Source organism: Natator depressus, chromosome 5 (genome assembly GCF_965152275.1).
Source record: "Natator depressus isolate rNatDep1 chromosome 5, rNatDep2.hap1, whole genome shotgun sequence".
Classification (NCBI taxonomy): domain Eukaryota; kingdom Metazoa; phylum Chordata; order Testudines; family Cheloniidae; genus Natator; species Natator depressus.
The window spans coordinates 133,002,977-133,022,110 of NC_134238.1; the positions used below are offsets into that span (position 1 = coordinate 133,002,977).

General features: G+C 51.1%; 1 protein-coding gene across 2 annotated transcripts; it reads left to right on the forward strand.

Annotated features, from left to right (window-relative positions):
* The first annotated feature begins 2,041 nt into the window (after nt 1-2,041).
* Nucleotides 2,042-11,862, forward strand: HEMGN (hemogen). 2 transcript variants are annotated; one of them, XM_074953719.1, is made up of 4 exons: nt 2,042-2,370; nt 6,473-6,563; nt 9,265-9,515; nt 11,654-11,862. In XM_074953719.1, exons 1-4 carry the CDS (start codon nt 2,289-2,291, stop codon nt 11,761-11,763), a joined length of 534 nt encoding a protein of 177 aa, XP_074809820.1. In that variant the 5' UTR covers nt 2,042-2,288; the 3' UTR covers nt 11,764-11,862. The 2 variants fall into 2 exon arrangements, with proteins under 2 accessions (XP_074809820.1, XP_074809821.1); XM_074953720.1 differs by having other exon boundaries at nt 2,045-2,370; nt 6,473-6,551; nt 11,654-11,856.
* The last annotated feature ends 7,272 nt before the right edge of the window (nt 11,863-19,134 follow it).

Here is a 19,134-nt window from a genome sequence, read left to right on the forward strand (position 1 = left end):
TATTCAGTTTTCTACTGTATTAGGCTTGGACTTGCGGGTTTTTGTTTTATTTTGCTTGGTAACTTACTTTGTTCTGTCCGTTAATACTTGGAACCACTTAAATCCTTCCTTTTATATTTAATAAAAACACTTTTTGCTTATTAATTAACCCACAGTAAGTAATTAATACGTGGGGGAGCAAACAGCTGTGCATATCTCTCTATCAGTGTTATAGAGGACAGAATTTATGAATTTACCCTGTATAAGCTTTATACAGAGTAAAATGGATTTATTTAGGGTTTGATCCCATTGGGAGCTTGGTATCTGGGTGCTAGAGACAGGAGCACTTCTTAAGCTGTTTTCAGTTAAGTCTGCAGCTTTTGGGGACATGGTTCAGAGCTGGGTTTGTGTTAGCAGCAGGCTAGGGTGTCTGGCTCAACAAGGCAGGGTTCCGGAGTCCCAAGCTGGCATAAAAAACGGGCTCAGAGGTAGTCTCAGAACATCAGGTGGCAGTCCCAAGGGGGTTTCTCTGACCCAACCTATCTCAGTCCTCACCTTAGAAGTGGACTCCCTGCTGCAAAGCTGAGTGATAGAACCTGTTCCTACAACCTATCAGGGTGCAGGGTTCTATTCCACCTAGTTCCCAAGAAGAAGGGTGGGTGGAGACCGATCTTAGACCTCAGTCATCTCAACCACTTCATATGCAAGCCAAAGTTTAGTACGGTCGCCCTAGCAACTGTCATAACTTTGCTTGAAAAAAGGCATGTGGTTTACAGCTCTCGATGTGCAGGATGTGTACTTTCATATGGATATCCAGACTATCCAGAGGCATTTGAGCTTCATGGCAGAAACTCAACACTTCCAATACATGGTTCTACCTTTCGGCTTCACCACTGCTCCACGGGTCTTCACCAAAGTTCCCTCGGTAGTGGTGGCCTACCTTCAGCACCAAGGGGTCCTTATATTCCCTTATCGCAACAATTGGCTGATAGCAGCATGATTCAAAGAGGAGGCTCAATCCTCAATCTCCAGTCAAGCTGCTCACACTCCTCGCCTCCCTAAGGATGAGCATAAAAACATCAGAAAATTGACTTTGGATCCCAAACAGTCCCTAGAATTCATTGGGGCCCACATCAATGCAGTCTTCGCACGTGCCTATCTACCAGAGCACAGGTTCCAGAGACCGTACAAGAACGGATGGTCTCCACCGCCAGTTCTTCTGTTCCAGCCAGGGCTTACCTTTCCCTTCTTGGCCTCACAGTGGCCTGCACGTATGTTACCGCCTTTGTTCATCTTCACTTTCATTGCCCACAACTGTGGCTCCAGAGGGCCTGTTCTCCCATGCACCATACCGTGGACTTCCTACTGACAGTCCCCCCCCCCCCCCCCCGAGGTTCTCTCCTCTCTCCAATGGCGGATGGACCCAGGTCAGGTCTGCACTGGGATACCATTCCTCCTGTCCTCTGCACATGCCTAAGTGTTTTGCTGGGTTGGGGCCTTGGTATTGCAAGTATGAGGACTGACACGGTCTGATTAAGGGCAAGGCTGGGAAGGACTGCTTAAAATGCAGACCGAGGGCACAGAAGGGTGTGCGCGGTGCCTGCTGAGTGGGTGTCACCAACATTCTCACAAAGCGGGCCGCGGACTGGGAGAGACACTCCATGCACAGGCTTGTGGAGAACTGACAGCTCAGAAAGCAGGAGCTGCCTGGGAGGCCATGCCCAGCCACAAAAGTCTTTCCCGGGGGCAAAGCTGGTTGTCTTTACGTGCTCTACCCCGGAGATTGGAGATGCACCAGTGTCCTCGGAAAGTGAAGTTCACCCCCGTGCTGAAGGCCTATGGCCACTTATGTCCCACTTAAGACCTCAAACGAGAGCCCTCTGCCTGGGGCAATGCCTCCTTTGTGTTGGGCTTGCTGCCATTTGATGCGAGAGGCAGAAGGGCAAGTAGAAGGGACTGCTTAGTTCCCTCCCCACACCTTATTAAACAAGAGGGTCTCTACACACAACAGCATCAGCCGCTCTCAACTTCCTGTTTGAGGAGCACCAGTCGTGAAGAAGCACACTAATGTTCCTTTGCAGCAAGACGACAGGACATGAGCCCAGGCTCCCCCAGCTTTGTGACATGATAAGAAGAACAGCAGTACCAGACCAGTGGCCAGGCCAGATAAGCCATGTTGCGTGGGCGGGCTGTGTTTTTCTCTAACTACTCCTTTTGCAGTATGTAGCCTAACTCCCGAGGCCCTTACTGCACAGCTAAGCTGCTTTTTAGTTAAAACCCAGAAGCCCAGCAACAAACAGCAAAGAAAAATGGAGGGCTTAGAAAAGGACCATCCTTACTCGGAATCTTCCCAGCAGCCTCCACCAGCCAGAGAGGAACACACTGTGCCAGGTAACATTACCAAGTTAATGCCATGACGGGTGGAACGGGAGCTTGTTATAGTCTAATGCGTCACTAGATTTCTTAGCAGAAAGGAGATAAAACTGCATACTAATAGCATACCAAAAAAGAGTTAAATGATCAAAACTATGTATGTAAGCTACAGTAGATGCTTGGTATACAGAGTATGGAAGAAACAGATGATTGCCCTGCACAAAACAACAGTCAGGTTATTTTTCTCATTGTTGCAAAGGGGACAAGCATTTGGAAATGCTTCTCAGAGCGGTCAGAATCCTGTGCCATTACAAATACCCAGTAGGGCTATATAGAATTTTATGCCTCTTTGATCTGGACTTTACTGTGTGTATCAGTCTTCTTTTGTTAAAGAATATGGGCATTTTGCATCAGGTTTCTGTCCTGTCAGTGAGGTGGTCAATGCAAAGCACTGCCATGTGCTGTGAAACCCATCTAAGTTATTGCTTTTACCTGCACACAGGTCTTGGAATCAGGTGCGTAGTGAAACCTCTGCAGGGGGAGGGTTTGCAAGCATGCAGCTGAAATCAGAGATCCCAGGGTATTTTAAGCAACAAGACAGTTTGCCATTCCAGTTTAAACAGGCCTCCCACAAGCAATAGGGGGACTTCATACACCAGACTTCAAATGCCAACATCTGGGGACTGTGGATAATAGAATGCATGCAAACCCTCGTCAGTCTGCTTATCAGCCGTTCAGTCCTCTCTTAGAGCAACAAAAGATGGGCTGGAGGTCTCGGACTGATCAGTCAAAAACAATTTGCTTAGGTTGGTGTGTAAAGGTGGCCCAGGTTTTATTACACTTAGCCTAGAATATTTTTCTCAGAGTTTGTTTCTCAGCAAGTTTTGACAGTCTCTTAGCTCGCAAAAAGAAATAAGGAGTTGATCTCGATTACACAGGCAAAGTATAACATGCGTCACCAGCTAAATGCATCCTGGTTTAATAACCATCAGTGAATTCATCCCATCAGCCCTGCGAGCGTCCTTCTACCTTTCAACATAACCAGTCTTCTCAGCAAATCTCCTGCTGCTTTACTATTTGGCAGACAACAGGTTATCCACTGATCACTGAAAGCCATGGCATGTCCCTAAAGTAATTCCTTTGGAGGGGCATTGTTATTAGGGATTGTCAATATGGCATTTTATACATTTAGAAGGGATATTTCACAACGTTCATGTGCTGAGAATTAACGGCAGCCTCTGCCTTGTATACAACGATCAGGCTACGGCACACACCCCTTACTACATATTGTCCTCTTTCTATTACACATTTTGAATCACATTGTGATCCCCCACCCCTTCCGTCTTGTCTGTTTGGATCATGAGCTTCTCATGGATGGGGACTGTCTCTTACTGGGTCTCTATGGGGCCCAGCATGAGGAGGCATTCAGGCATTACTGTAGTAATGGTAATTCTGGAGCCTGGTGCTCAGCTCAGGGTGGGATCCAAAGCACATGAAAGCAGCATTCCCAGCATTAATTTCTCATTATTCTCTCCTGTTCAGAGTTACCGATCCAGAGAAGGCTATTCTTGGCTTAGCACACCAGCTGGGCAGTCAAGAGATGCTGGTTCTATTCCCAGAATAGTCAGATTCCTTGTGACTAAGTCCCTTTGCCTCAGTTTCTCCATTTGGTGATAACAGCCCTTCCTGGTTCTCCCAGGGCTTGTTTGGGAAGCTTAATGCATTAATGTGCTTTGAGGCTGTTGGCTGAAAGGTGTAATTATTTAGAACAGTTGTCTGTCTTTAGTTTAGTGTGTATTCAGGAATGCTGTTGTGCAGGTCTGTTTGAAATTATGAAAGTCACAACTCATTTATTCTTTTAAATGTATATTGCATGCCTCATTCCTTACTCCTGACTTCACACAGTCCCTTGCTAGAGATGCGGTTTTTTCTGCCTGCATGGCACATCTGCTGCTCTGAGTCTCAGCAAAGGAGTATGCTAGCAGCTCTGCCATGAGCCTTGTTTGTGTTGCACTCGCAGCTGAGGCATAGGGAGGGAGAAACAAGGCATGTACATACGGACCAAGTTACCACAACTCGGTGACTCGGTGTTCCTAGTGGGCAGGTGTCTGTACCACAAGGATAACTTTGGGGCTGGGGTTTAGGAGATCGGGGTGGAAATCCTGGCCCCAGTGAAGTCAATAGGAGTTTTGCCATGGACAGCAGGCGTTAGGGTTTCAGCCCTGAATTCTGTCCCCAGCTCTACCACTGGCCAGCCATGTGACACTGGGCAAGTCAGAGCCCAAAACCACCAGACCACAGGGGCAGTGAGGACTAACTCATGAATGGGTGATGTGCCTGGCCCTGTGCCCACTGGAGCCTTTCACACAGGGTTTAACTGGGGTCTTGTGCTGGGCCCTGCACAGTGGGGAATTGTGTCCTCCTTTCTGCAAACAGCCTTCAGCCCATGGAGTCACTCTGGGTGCATCTACAGTGCAATCAGACCCTGCAGCTGGCCCGTGCCAGCTGACTCAGGCTGGCTTGGGCTGCGGGCTGTTTCATCGTGGTGTAGACATTTAGGCTCAGGCTGCAGCTGGAGCTCTGAGACGGTCCCATCTTGCAGGGTCCTAGAGCCCAGACTCCAGACCAAACCTAAACATCACAATGGCATAGCCCCTTTGCTCGAGCCAGCTGGCATGGGCCAACCAGTGCAGGTGTCTAATCGCAGTGCAGACATACCCTGTGACTGTCATTATTCCCTGCAGTGAGTGCTCAGCCCTGTCGGACAGGAATGTTCCTGTTCCCTGACTGGCTGAAACCCATTAGGCCTCAGTCCTGCCAGGTGCCAAGCACTCCGGCCCTGTGCCAACAAAGCCCGGGAACTCACTCCTAAGTGAGCCTCTCCCTGCCCCCATCAGGACTGCTCGCCCACTGAGCTGTGTGAGTGCGTTCCCGTACTGCCAGATCCGGGCCAGGGTGCATCGCCTCTCGCGGGATCTGGCCCTTCCACAGGAGAGGAGCTGTGAGAAGAGCCACATGTGAGCACCTACTGCAGATTGTCAGATAGGGATCCCTGGCTCCTCTCACTAGTAGATCTCAAAGAACTTTGTAGAGGAGGTCAGTGTCATTACTGACAGGAAGTAAGAATGGCCACACTTGGCAGACCAAAGGTCCATCTAGCCCAGTGTCCTGTCTTCTGACAGTGGCCGGTGCCAGGTGCCCCAAAGGGAATGATCAGAACAGGCAATCAGTGAGTGATCCATCCCCTGTCGCCCACTCCCAGCTTTGGCAGCCAGAGGCTAGGGACACCCAGAGCATGGGATTACATCCCTGACCACCTGGCTAATAGCCACCGATGGACCTACCCTCCACGAACTTCTCTTTGAACTGCATTCAAAAAAGAATGAGACTTCCCAGGGTCACCCAGCAGCCAGTTCCAGAGCTGGGATTAGAATGCAGGTCTGATGAGTCCCAGGCCACCAGTGTGTATCCACTAGGCCACAATGAATACTCCGTGTAGGTAAAACAGGGTAAACCTTGGGATTCATGAATACCTGGCAGCTCTCCAAGTACAGATGAGCAATACATACATGAGCCTTCAAATAGCAAATTCAACTCAGAGGGAGGTAACACCACATGTCCAGGCTCACTCAGAGCCGAGGGAGCCAAGGGTGGGACTAACTAACAGACAAGGGAAGGGAGAGACTGAATGTCACCCTGCCAATCCAACGGGCTTTGGGTTAACAGCCTGCAGGCTTTCCAACTAGCTGCTATGCAATGATTTAATGGGAGACAATGTTCTGGACGCAGGACCCACTGCTGCCATGTGGGAGCTATTGTCCAAGAAGCTGGGCATGTCCAGTCCATCCCCAAAGCCATCTGCTTTCATTAAGGTGTTATTTGCAGCATGAAGGATGTGATCACTTGCCCCTTATCTGTGGCCTCTAGTGCACTTCTGTCCCGGGTGTTATTTACATGATAGCTCGCTGTCTGGCTGAGGCGACTCCCTTCCACTAGCAGGCCCCACCCCAGGGTGCTCCCACTCGACTCACCTTGCTGTGTCCCTGTCATCGCCAGGAAGACTTATCACAGGTTAGTCTTCAGTCATGGCACCACATTTACACTTGGTTTGTTCTTGTAGAGGCCATCACACGCCGCCTGAGAGACCGAGAGCTGCTGAGGAAAAGGAAAGCGGAGGCACAGGAGAAAGATACTGTCCAGTGGGTTCTGGGGTAAATTATACTTACACCCTGGGGAAATTTTATCTTAGTGACAGGGAAGCACCCCTTGTATACAGGGAATGGTCACCTGCTACACTGTGACTTGGACTATGTGCTCACATAGGGGTGGGTGGCAGAAGAACCCCTTTGCACTGTTATGGGGAGTCCCCTCTGGCAGAGCGGGAAGTGGGCAGAGCCTGGGGTCTGATCCAGCACAGCTGAGCTGGTGCTGGGTGAGAGATGAACCCCCACTGAGAGCTGCAGGGCTGTAACTCTCCTCCAAGGGCTACTCGTGGGATGCCACCTACACGCCACCCCTGGCTCAGGGTGGGGCCCGAAGGCCAAGTCGTCTAGCCCTGTCCCTTTGAACATGTGCAGTGGTAAGTGCAATGAACGCCGCTACGCACTACTGCCCAGGGGAGGAGCACAAGTAAAGAAAGGACCCACAGATCCAAATCTTCTGCTGGTCAAACATTCACACGTCCCGGTGGGCTCAGGGATCACTGACAGAGCACATGGGGGAAAGCCAACCCGCTGGCCAACGCGGCCATGGGGTTTTACCCAGGGTGCTGCATACCGTAGGGCTCCAGATCATGCCATACGAGCAATGGGGCTCTTCTGCAGCAGGTGGCCAGGCTGGTGGACAGAAAGTAAAGGGGCTCAATACTAGCCCCAGGCTCCCTCATGCAGACATCCCCCCACCAGCCCCCAGAGACAGCCCTAGTCCCCTGCCAGCCCCCAGGTAGGGCTTGATACACATCAGCCTCCTCATCTACCCTCTAGCCCCCACTGACCCAGACACCTCAGCACCATCCCCACCTCCTCTGGCGCCCCAGACACCTCCAGCCTACCCACCCCTCCACCTGCCCCAGCCTCGGAGCTGCCAAGTGGTGTGCAGCTCCATGTCCTATCTCCCACCACTGCTCCAGGCAGAGTGTGTTGACCATAAGCTGGCACTTATTGTGATAGGCAGATTGTGCCTATGCAAAGTAGCTCATTAAATAATTTGCATAAACTGTCAGACATGGCACCACATAAAACTCGGCAGCTGTGGGAGACCTTGGGCAGGAAGGAGGAATTGTGATTCGGGGTGGGTGAGAGTCACGCTGCCTCTCAGGGCTGCTCCTTTGCTCTGGACTGGGCCATCTAGCCCTATCTCTGGTGACCGCACCATCACAGCTCAGGGCACCTGCCCCTGTTTTCCCTTGCTGTGGCCCAGCAAGGGCACCCACTGTAGGCTCCCAGCTTCCCAGCCATCTTTCTCCCTCCTGACCAGACTGCACAGCTCCCTGCCTACACTGGGAGATCCCCAGCCGTCTGGCGGCCTACGCAGCCTTCTTGACTTTTCTCCTCAGAGATGGCAAACAGGGTAATTGCCATAGTTAAGTTACCACACGGCTCTGCCTAAGCAAGCACATTTATTCTTAAGGTGAAAGCATGCCAGAGAAAACAGGAAAAGAACCTACACACATGCCAGTGAGCTCACCAGAGATCACCTTGACTCCAGCAAGTCCTTCAAACCCCACTGAAGGATTTTCCTGCTGTCAGAACTTCACCCCAGCTTCAGCTCAGAACAAGCCCTCTCAGTCTTATGCGGTCTCAGTAGGCTAAATTCCTTCCGACTCTTCCCAAAGGACTGGGGGCCCCTTGGGACCAGAGGTCTGGTCCGTTTACTGGATCAGGAAGAAGGCCCTGAGTCAGTTTAAACTCAGGATATTTAACCTGAAGTCCTTTCTTTGGCTGCTGGTCCCTGGAGAATCCAGCTGGAACCAGTATGTGTAAGCCTCTCTCCAGTTGGTGGTACTGCTCTGGAGGTGTGACTTTGCTTACTCAGCTCCCATGGTTAGTTCCTGGAGGGCTGTGATTCCCCCTCCCCCATGGAATTACAGACAATCCCTGGCCCACATGGATACATAAATGTAATTCAATAAGATTTGTCCAGGATATTGCCCTGTCTCTCACACTATTTCTCAGTTCACTTCTAAGATCTGAACAGCTGTTCCCAACATTCCATCATGGCTTCAGGCCCCGCTCAGAAGGGGCTAAGCCCTGGACCCACCTAGGTGGAGGCTTCCGGCAAGCCCCTGTGTCAGACTGCTGGCAAGACACTTGGCTTTAGGCATGAGCCCCTATTACCCTGGCAAGCTCAGAATTCACCAGCTGTGTGCATCAATCCATAGGGAAGGCTGTGCTGGCCACGGTGCATTATTTTCCCAGGCAGCGATTTCTCACCCAGAATAGCAAGTTTGCCCACTTCTGGGTTACAGAGACAAAGGGGAGAGGCACTAAGGCCCAGGCCAGGTCTAGCGACAGACTCTGGCCAGCGCCGCTCTGTGGCCTGCGAGGGATGCAGCTGGGCCAGCCAAAGCCCCTAGCGCTGCCAGCTATAGCAGCAGAACTGCACTTCTGCCAGCAGAGTTCAGGATGCGTGGGCCGGGGCCGGGGGGAGAAGCACGCACGCGGGGGGAGAAGAGGAGTGGCTGGAATAAGCTGCACCAGCGACAGTGCTGAGGGCTACTGGCCTAGCTGTGTCCACAGTAGGAGCTCTTTGCTAGCAGAGTACAGCTACGCTGACAAAGCGCTCTGCATAGGGGAGCCCAACACCCAGCTCCCATTGACAGTGCCTGGCAGCTGGGGCTTCCCTCTCCTTTGTGCCTGGGAGGGCTGTCCCCTGGTTCACGGCGCTGTGCGAGACGCTGTACTGTCCCGACAGAGAGCGGGGAAAGAGCAAAGGGCCAAAGAGGGGCCGAGGAGCTGGAAGAAGAGGCCGACAGCAGGATACAGAGCTGGAGCCTCAGCCTGAAGTGCAAGAGGAGGTGGAGAAGGAACCCCCAGAGAAAGCACAGGGATCTCCAGAGCACCATGAGGAGGAGCCCGCCTTATCTGTGGCTCAAGAGCTGTCTGGTGGGACTCAGCAGGAGGCCGTGGAGGGCCCCCCAGCCGAGGATACTCTGCATCCAGTAGGTAAGTGGTTAGAGACCCTCTGGGATCATAGATTATCAGGGTTGGAAGGGACCTGAGGAGGTCATTTAGTCCAACCCCCTGCTCAAAGCAGGGCCAATCCCCAATTTTCGCTCCAGATCCCTAAATGGCCCCCTCAAGGATTGAACTCACAACCCTGGGCTAGCAGGCCAATGCTCAAACCACTGAGCTCTCCCTCCCCCTTCAGATCAGAGCACGTTTCCAGAGAACTCGCCCCTAGGTGCATCCTCTGGGAGCAGAGGAACTGCCCAGCCAGGCAATGGGTCTTTGCCTCTGGCTAGCTGCAGAGCCTCTTCCCTGCTCAAGCCTGCATTTGTACACAGCAGTGACAAAGCTGCAGCAAGCTCCTGGCATCCCGCTTGCTGAGCCAGTCTGTTCCAAACGGTAGCCCCTGGGAAGGCCCTGCTTCCCTGGCCACAAGGCGGGAGTGGAGCTGATGGCTCTGTCTAGGCCTTTGGGGAATTTCCCCACCCTGCAGGTCTCCCCAACAGGGATGTCCCAGACAGTCAGTGCAGAGCTGAGCTGAGCAGGGGACTGGGCAACAAGAAGGGGATCCCACCAAGTCCAGTCCCAAGAGGAACCCATTCGTCACCAGCGCAGTCTGGAAATGGCAGGTGTGGAGATTCTGGGGCCCAGGGCTTCTCCCCATAGGTGCCCCGTGGGACAGCTACAGAGATGACAGTGTCCCTGTATTACCTGGGCCCCTTCCTGGCTCACAAGGAACTCACTGGAACTTAGGGCTGTTGATATCAGGCCCTTCATATTTATTCCACAGGGGACTACCTGGAGATTTGAGCTGAAATTCCTAGAACTGGCTGTGGGATTTGGGTGCCCATTTCCCATTGACATTGATAGAAACTGAACATCCACCTCCCCTAGGGGCTTTGAAACCATCCCCTTAGGGCCAGCATGTCAGAGGTGCTGGGTGCCTGCTACGCCCATCGACTTCCATTGGAGCCCAGAAGCCCTGAGGCCCCAATCCTGCATCAAGATCCCATGTGCCTTCACAGGCCCCCACTGACCTCCCAGGTCTCTGCACGGGGGCAGGAGTCCCCCCATGCAGAGCTCATTGCAGGCTGAGCCCATGCACGTAACCCTTCTATACAAAGGAGATGTCTATGTACCCAGAGGCCAGCATCTTATATGCCACTGCTATGCAGGGTCACCCACCCACACATTTAAAAATCTTGAGTCAGGCCCCCCAAATCAGTGCACATAGAAACATAAAGGTGTCATGGGATTTACCCACCCTTGGAGCACCTCCACCAGGTTGCTCTGGGAATTAGCTGGTTCCAGATCTGATACTCCCTCCTGTTGGTTCCTTGGCCCATGGTCTCCCTCTTTCTCTGGCACACAGGATGCTGCTTCTTCAGGACTCAGTCCTCCAGTCAGGTCACTATAGTCCCCCCTTCCAGGGTAACAAAAGATCTCCCAACAGCCATCCTAGGGAGTCTGAGCTCCACTGCCTTGTCCATGCCACTTCCCTAGTAGCTGACAGGAGAACCTGGGTCCATCCACTTCTCCACGTTCCCACCCAGGGACACTGTACCTGCAACTGTGGTCTGCCTTCCCTCAGACCCTGTTGCTCTTTTCCTGGACACCTTCCTACTTCTGATCTTGACCTTCTGGTTCCCCCAATTTCTGGGTTTGCCAGTCCAAACCCCCTCCTCCCAGGCAGTAACTGTAGACTAAACGCCATAGCCCCAAACACGCATCCCCTCTCCCAGAACAGGGCTACAGACTACTTTCCCCACAGCCCCCTTTCTGCTGCCAACTTCCTGGCTTTATTAACCTGGCCCAGCTCCTCCTCCAGCAGGACTTCATCAGCAATTAGGCTTTAGCAGTCCCTGGCTTTCCTCCAGAAGCAACTTAATTGGCCTAATTTACCCCTTCAGGCTTTGTGTGTGGAGGACACCCCCGCACAAAGGGATAGGAACCTTTCTTTCTTTCTTTCTTTCTTTCTTTCTTTCTTTCTTTCTTTCTTTCTTTCTTTCTTTCTTTCTTTCTTTCTTATTAAAAGCTGAGATTCTCAAGTGATCACATGATTCCAGCAGCTGGGGAGTTAAGGAAAATACTTTGACACTCAACATGGAAATGGCTTTGCTCTTTCTCTTTTACAGAGCATGGGGACGCGCCAAAGTCAGAAGAAGCAGGAATATCAGAGGCTTTGAATATCTCCCTGGAAAATGACCACACAGATAATGGATACTACCCCTCAGTTTTATTTTGATCTTTTTTTCCTTCCCATTGCTTTGGTCAAAGTCCAAGCACTGTAGAATGATTTAGATCTGCTATTCCTGTGTGAGCAATAAAAACGAAACACTTACACCATCGTCTACCATCACTGGTATTTTGCCTACCTAGGAATACTGGGGAAATCTGTTCATTTCCCTCCTCCTCCCCCCCCCCCAGATATTATACCTCTAAAACTCAGCAGCTCAGGACTATACTGCAGACCTTGGGGATTCTCCTCCAGCCCCCTGCCCTGACCCGATTCCCTGTGCTGCTCTTCCCCAGCAGCCCCTACTCCCGCGGAAGGCCAGAGGTTTCCATGGCAGAGCCCATTTCTGGATTGGGCCTTGCAATGTAGACTTAGATCTCAGGCAGCACTGAGGAGCCAGTTCTTTATCCAGCTTTCCAGCCGCTGCTGAACGGGTAACTACAGCTTAGCTTCACATGACTCTCCCAGACAGATCCAGGAGATGGGAGCTGCCTGAGTTTCATCGACTGTCCCCGGCAGCTGTGGTATTCCTCTCTAGCGGTAACGAATCTTAGGCCTTTCCGAAGTCTCGTCACTTTGATCTATATTTTGTACTTTTCCTTCGTGGCCCCTCATCTGCTCCCCACAGCCCCTTCACGGACCATGAGGGCGGGAAGCTGTGTTGCGCTTTCACCTTTCACTTGTCAAACTCACTCAGACACTCCCTCTTTAGCTGCTTTGCACAAACCGTGGACCTTGGACATGGCTTCCTGTGTCGACAGCGCTGGGAGCACACAGGTAAGGCCAGGAAATGGACAAGGAATGCACTGAAGGTGTCCCAAAGGCTTTCAGAGAGACAATGCTGGGTTTCTAGCCAACCAAAACCATAACAGTGCCTTTAATCAGTGTCTGGATCACAGGGAGGATGTGGCTTACCCCCCTAAGCATTAAGCTGGGCACATATCTCCACATCCCATGGCTAAAGACAGCCATAGATTCCATGCTTACTGCTATGTGGAAGAAGGCTAGAGGCTGGCAATTTCTTATTCCATGCCTACATGTTATATTGGGGATAAGGGGTTGTCCAGGCAGGGTGGTCAGTGCCTTGCAGGACTGAGCCCAGAATGGCCTCAACTAAGTGGATGCTGCAGAATATCCTAGCACAATGGCCCCGTTCTCAGGGGTGCTGAGCTCCAGGGGGCACGTTGACTTAAACAGGAGTTGTAGGTTCTCAGCACCTCTGAAATCAGGCACTGTGGCCAAAATCTTCATACTTGGGTGCCCAGAGATAGCCAGTTTGAGGGCCTCCTCCAGCTCCCACTGAACTCAGGGGAAAGTCTTCTTCTGAGCTCACTGGATACTGGCCTAATTTTCAGAGATGGGAGCCTCTGCAGCCACATTGATCTACTCAGGAACTGTGGGGTCTCAGCATGTCTGGAACCAGGCTGGGTTTATAGGGGCACCTACCTGTATCCTTGTTTAAAAATGTTAGCCTGTCAGTGCCTTAGTGAGACTGCAACTCAGTAGCCAAATGATGTGTTCAGAAGGTCAAGGAGATTTTGGCTAAAATACATGGTTTCTAGTCAGCTCTGGATACTGTTACCAGCTCATTTGCACACAGACTCTGGTGTGAGCGAGCAGGAGTGAGTGGCCAGTTAACATTACATTACACCAATCTCTCCTGCCCCTCTCCTGAGTCTGTCTCTGTGTCAAGGACAATCCTCCCTTCTGGTCCCTGCCAGGGCTATGTGGATGCCCAGGACCCCCTGCCACTCCTGTGTGCCAGTCCCTGGCTCCCCATGGCAGGTGGAGCCATGCAGGGTTGGTCTGAGATCCCTCTACCCTGGCAGGACAAAGAGAGCTTAGTGGGCCCAGAGGATTGACTCCATACACCTGGCAGCCGAGTGATTAGCACGGATCAGGCCCTTGCATTCAGGTTAGCAGAGCTATGGCCTGTTTCCACTGGACATGGATCTTTTACTAAATTAATCAAAACATTTGCTGTGCGAAGAGACCTAGTTGTGTAAATGTGTTTCCTTGTATTCCCCTCTCTGTCCTCTTGCACTGCCAGCAACTGCTTTACAATCCCCTGGCTCCTGAACCCCAGTGTGACAATATCGCCATGGGTGCTAGGGTGGAGCCGACGAGAAGTTCGAAAGCAGAAGCCAAGTGGCTGTTCCTGATCATTTCCAACCGAAAGCTCCCACTTTGCCATCACATCACTGAGTGCGGTCGATGGCTAGCCACAGACTGTGGTTAGAAAGGAGCACACTTTCCCCTTGGCACACTGCCTTATTAATGGAGTCGCCTGGTGAGATAACTCTGGTACAATCCTTGCTTATCTGTAAGAGTCAGATGTGTCAGGTTTCTTTCCACCTAGCCGAGGGTAATATTTTTGCTTTGACATGTGTGCCCAAAGCTGATGGGAGCTAGGATGTGCAATGCAGGACACAGTCTCTTGCATTCGCCATACAAGGGATCTTGTTTGACAAAACTCCTGTTGGAAATGCCAAGAAGCCATTACCTAGCACAGCCCTGATGTCAGACACCCCCTGAGAGCTTTCTGACGTCCCTGCAGATTGCAGAAGAACATGCTAATGTTCTTGCTAAAAAAAGCTAATGTACTCAATGCTTTTTTTGCCTCTGTTTTCACTAACAAGGTCAGCGCCCAGACTGCTGCGCTGGGCATCACAGAATGGGGAAGAGATGGCCAGCCCTCTGTGGAGATAGAGGTGGTTAGGGACTATTTAGAAAAGCTGGACGTGCACAAGTCCATGGGGCCGGACGAGTTGCATCCGAGAGTGCTGAAGGAATTGGCGGCTGTGATTGCAGAGCCCTTGGCCATTATCTTTGAAAACTCGTGGCGAATGGGGGAAGTCCCAGATGACTGGAAAAAGGCTAATGTAGTGCCAATCTTTAAAAAAGGGAAGAAGGAGGATCCTGGGAACTACAGGCCAGTCAGCCTCACCTCAGTCCCCGGAAAAATCATGGAGCAGGTCCTCAAGGAATCTATCCTGAAGCACTTACATGAGAGGAAAGTGATCAGGAACAGTCAGCATGGGTTCACCAAGGGAAGGTCATGCCTGACTAATCTAATCGCCTTTTATGATGAGATTACTGGTTCTGTGGATGAAGGGAAAGCAGTGGATGTATTGTATCTTGACTTTAGCAAAGCTTTTGACACGGTCTCCCACAGTATTCTTGTCAGCAAGTTAAGGAAGTATGGGCTGGATGAATGCACTATAAGGTGGGTAGAAAGCTGGCTAGATTGTCGGGCTCAACGGGTAGTGATCAATGGCTCCATGTCTAGTTGGCAGCCGGTGTCAAGTGGTGTGCCCCAGGGGTCGGTCCTGGGGCCGGTTTTGTTCAATATCTTCATAAATGATCTGGAGGATGGTGTGGATTGCACTCTCAGCAAATTTGCGGATGATACTAAACTGGGAGGAGTGGTAGATACGCTGGAGGGGAGGGATAGGATACAGAAGGACCTAGACAAATTGGAGGATTGGGCCAAAAGAAATCTGATGAGGTTCAATAAGGATAAGTGCAGGGTCCTGCACTTAGGATGGAAGAATCCAATGCACCGCTACAGACTAGGGACCGAATGGCTAGGCAGCAGTTCTGCAGAAAAGGACCTAGGGGTGACAGTGGACGAGAAGCTGGATATGAGTCAACAGTGTGCCCTTGTTGCCAAGAAGGCCAATGGCATTTTGGGATGTATAAGTAGGGGCATAGCGAGCAGATCGAGGGACGTGATCGTTCCCCTCTATTCGACACTGGTGAGGCCTCATCTGGAGTACTGTGTCCAGTTTTGGGCCCCACACTACAAGAAGGATGTGGATAAATTGGAGAGAGTCCAGCGAAGGGCAACAAAAATGATTAGGGGTCTAGAGCACATGACTTATGACGAGAGGCTGAGGGAGCTGGGATTGTTTAGTCTGCAGAAGAGAAGAATGAGGGGGGATTTGATAGCTGCTTTCAACTACCTGAAAGGGGGTTCCAAAGAGGATGGCTCTAGACTGTTCTCAATGGTAGCAGATGACAGAACGAGGAGTAATGGTCTCAAGTTGCAATGGGGGAGGTTTAGATTGGATATTAGGAAAAACTTTTTCACTAAGAGGGTGGTGAAACACTGGAATGCGTTACCTAGGGAGGTGGTAGAATCTCCTTCCTTAGAGGTTTTTAAGGTCAGGCTTGACAAAGCCCTGGCTGGGATGATTTAACTGGGAATTGGTCCTGCTTCGAGCAGGGGGTTGGACTAGATGACCTTCTGGGGTCCCTTCCAACCCTGATATTCTATGATTCTATGATTCTATGATTCTATGCTTCTCCTCTAGAGTGATTAAAATGAGAGTGCTACAGAGAGAGAGACATCACTAAAAACAACAGTCCCAGTCCTACCGGGCCATTTAGGTCCCACAGTGCCATGTGAGAGTTTAGCTGGCCTGGGCTGCATGGCTCAGGGGGTTGTACCAGGCTGGCACTAGTATAAGATATGGACCTGTTACCCTGAATCGTTGGTTCTCTTCCAGCCCAGGTGTGTGATGACAGAAAGACGCTATAGCTGATGGCTGTTTGGCGACTTGTGTGACGTGTGTTAGTGATGTGGTGCCATGTTGTTTGTGGACAGATGGCTCCGCGGAGCAGAGCCCAAGGCAGGATTGGCAAGGCTGCTGAGCTTCCTGAGAGAGGGGCTCCCTTCAGCTCAGACTGGGTGCCAAGCACATGGGGGTGGGGGGCAATGCACTGGCCATACTGTAGCTGTGCAGAGCTGGAGAGACCTGGAGCAGTAGTGACACTGAATCTGCTATCAGCAAAATCTTGCTTTGAACAGGTGCTTTAGTACCCAGGCCAAGCCTGCGTTGCTGTGAGCAGTGCGTTCCCAGGCAGGAGCTAAGGTTACTAGGGGAGGAAAATCCATGTCACCAGGGAGCACTGGGCTGGGACCCTGGAGAGCAGCAGTCAGGCCCTTGCTCTGCCGCTGACATTCTCTCTGCCTCAGCGTCCCAGCTGTGCCAGAGGGATGATGGTGCTTGACCTCAATGGGAGTTATGTGCCCTGTCTGCTTAGCCACCTAGTGGGGTCTTCAGAAGCCCCTCTCTGCATCTTCAGTGTCTACATCCCTTTGGACTCTGGCCCATAGCCCTGTGCAGACAGACAGTACCCCGTGCAATGGGGCTGGAGTCCGGCTGGGTCGGACTATACTACAGAGCATCCCAGCCAGGCTGGGCTCACCCCTTAGCACTGAATCCTCCGCCACTGGGCTTGGTGCAGGAGGCTGCAGTGCAAACCAGCCCCCCATAAGAGCAGCAGGAGAGAGGACTTCATGGCTGTAATTAAATTATTTACTAGTTCCATACCAGAGAGTTTTAGGAAGTGACAGAACACATATTGTCCTTTAATTATCTGTCATGAGGAAGCCTTTTCTCTTAACTGTTACATTAATTATTAACAATGATTTACAGTCTGGCTCTAAAATGTTCACCTCCTATGTAGGTTGTGTAGACAACTGCTTTCACCTAGTCAGTAAACAGGATTATCTTGCTTTGGCTTGTTCTGACATGTCACTACAAAATGTTTGTTGATTTTCTGTTCAGAGTATCTTCATTAATCTAGCTGTAAATGCTGGGTCAAAGAAGAGTGGTTGGGCTATAAGCAAACACAAAGAAAATAATGGCAAAGGCAAAGAGACTGGAGTTAGTCATTTGATACAGTTCAAAATTTCCCCCTCCTTAAAAGTCCCTTGTGAAAGCCAGCAGCATGTCCAGGATCAGAGACATCAGGAATTCATCTTCCCCATTATTTTACACATCCGATGCTCCACAGCGGTCAGTGAGTGACACAAGCCATCAAAACTGGTGACAAGTGACCAAGAGCGGAATACCTTCCTTTTGCTCCAACAGTATTTTGAATGATAAAACCTGCCTTGCAGGATGTTCGCTCACTGTGTGAATTAAATAAGCCATTTTAAAAGACAGCGAACAGGGGAAAATGCCATCACGTGCAACGATTAGCCCCTCCCCAGGCAACAGCAGGGTTTAGACCTTCACATCCTAGCACAGACCTCTGTGGCTGGAGCTGAAGGAACGACTTGTTTCTAGTCTGGGTCACTCCCTACAGGGGGAGTGCATACACTTTGCCAGGGGAGTACATACCCGATTGCTGGACAGAAGGAGGATGTAGAAGCTCAGGAATCCTGAGCTCTAGTCCTGGCTGTCTGGGAGAGGAGTGTGACCTAGTGGTTAGAACAGTGGTGGGTTAGAGGAAGGGTAGCCCAGCACATAGATTTGGCACAACCTTTCTGCAAGGCTGAGTGAGTGAGTCTTGCATGCTTCCCAGTGGAGACCTTTGTTCTACTAGCAAGGAGCCTTGTACCTCATTTGTTAAAGGGGGTGGGGAGGGCATAGGCGCCGACTTCTAGTGGTGCCGGAGGGTGCTCAACCCCCCGGTACCCCCTGCCCCACCCCCATTCCAACCCCTTCCCCAAAGTCCCTGCCCCAACTCCGCCCCCTCCAGCCCTCATTCTAACCCCTTCCCCAAATTCCCGCCCCATCCCCGCCTCCGCCCCTGAGTGCACCACGTTCCCGCTCCTCCCCCTCCCTCCTGGAGCTGGCTACAGCTGTTTGGCAGCGGCAAGGGCTGGGAGGTAGGCGGAGGAGCGGGTACGCGGCACACTGTGGGGGGGGGGGGGAGGAGGTGGAGGAGGAGGTGAGGTGGGGCGGGGCGGAGAGCTTGGCTGGCAGAGCACCCACTAATTTTTCCCTGTGGGTGCTCCAGCCCCGGAGCACCCGTGGAGTCGGCACCTATGGGGGAGGGGAAGATACTTAACTGCGTGCTGAGTTATGGTGCGAAGCCTTGCTCACTAATAAGGGCTTTGAAACACACAGCAGTCAGCAGAGGTGAGACCAGAAATGGTCTCCAGGCCTGAGGGTATTTGGATGGGATGTCCGCTGAGTGCTAATGGACTTGGTGGAACAGACTGATTCTATTCATAGGAGGCATGTCCCACAGACTCTGAGATCTCTGAGAGCTCTGAATAAACACACAATACCTGCTGCCGATTTTTATGCTGATAAAATACCACAACATGTTCATGTCATTAATCAAGATGTTCCTTCACTGTAATTTAAAACTTTATATGCAATTGTTTTAGGAACTGCAAGAAAAATATCTGTAGCAGTTAGTTCAAACACCTTTCCCAACACATTGTTTGTAAAGGTGTATGTTATTTTGTAGAAAAAATATATTTTTGTTAATAACTAACAACTGCAATGTTGCCAGTTGTGATTTCATTACGAGAACAGTGAGATTGGATGTTCTTCGTCAAGCACCAGCTCCTTAAGTCATTTTATTTTCTGAAAATCACATTCTTGTTTTTTTAAAGTAAGTTTCTTGCCCTAT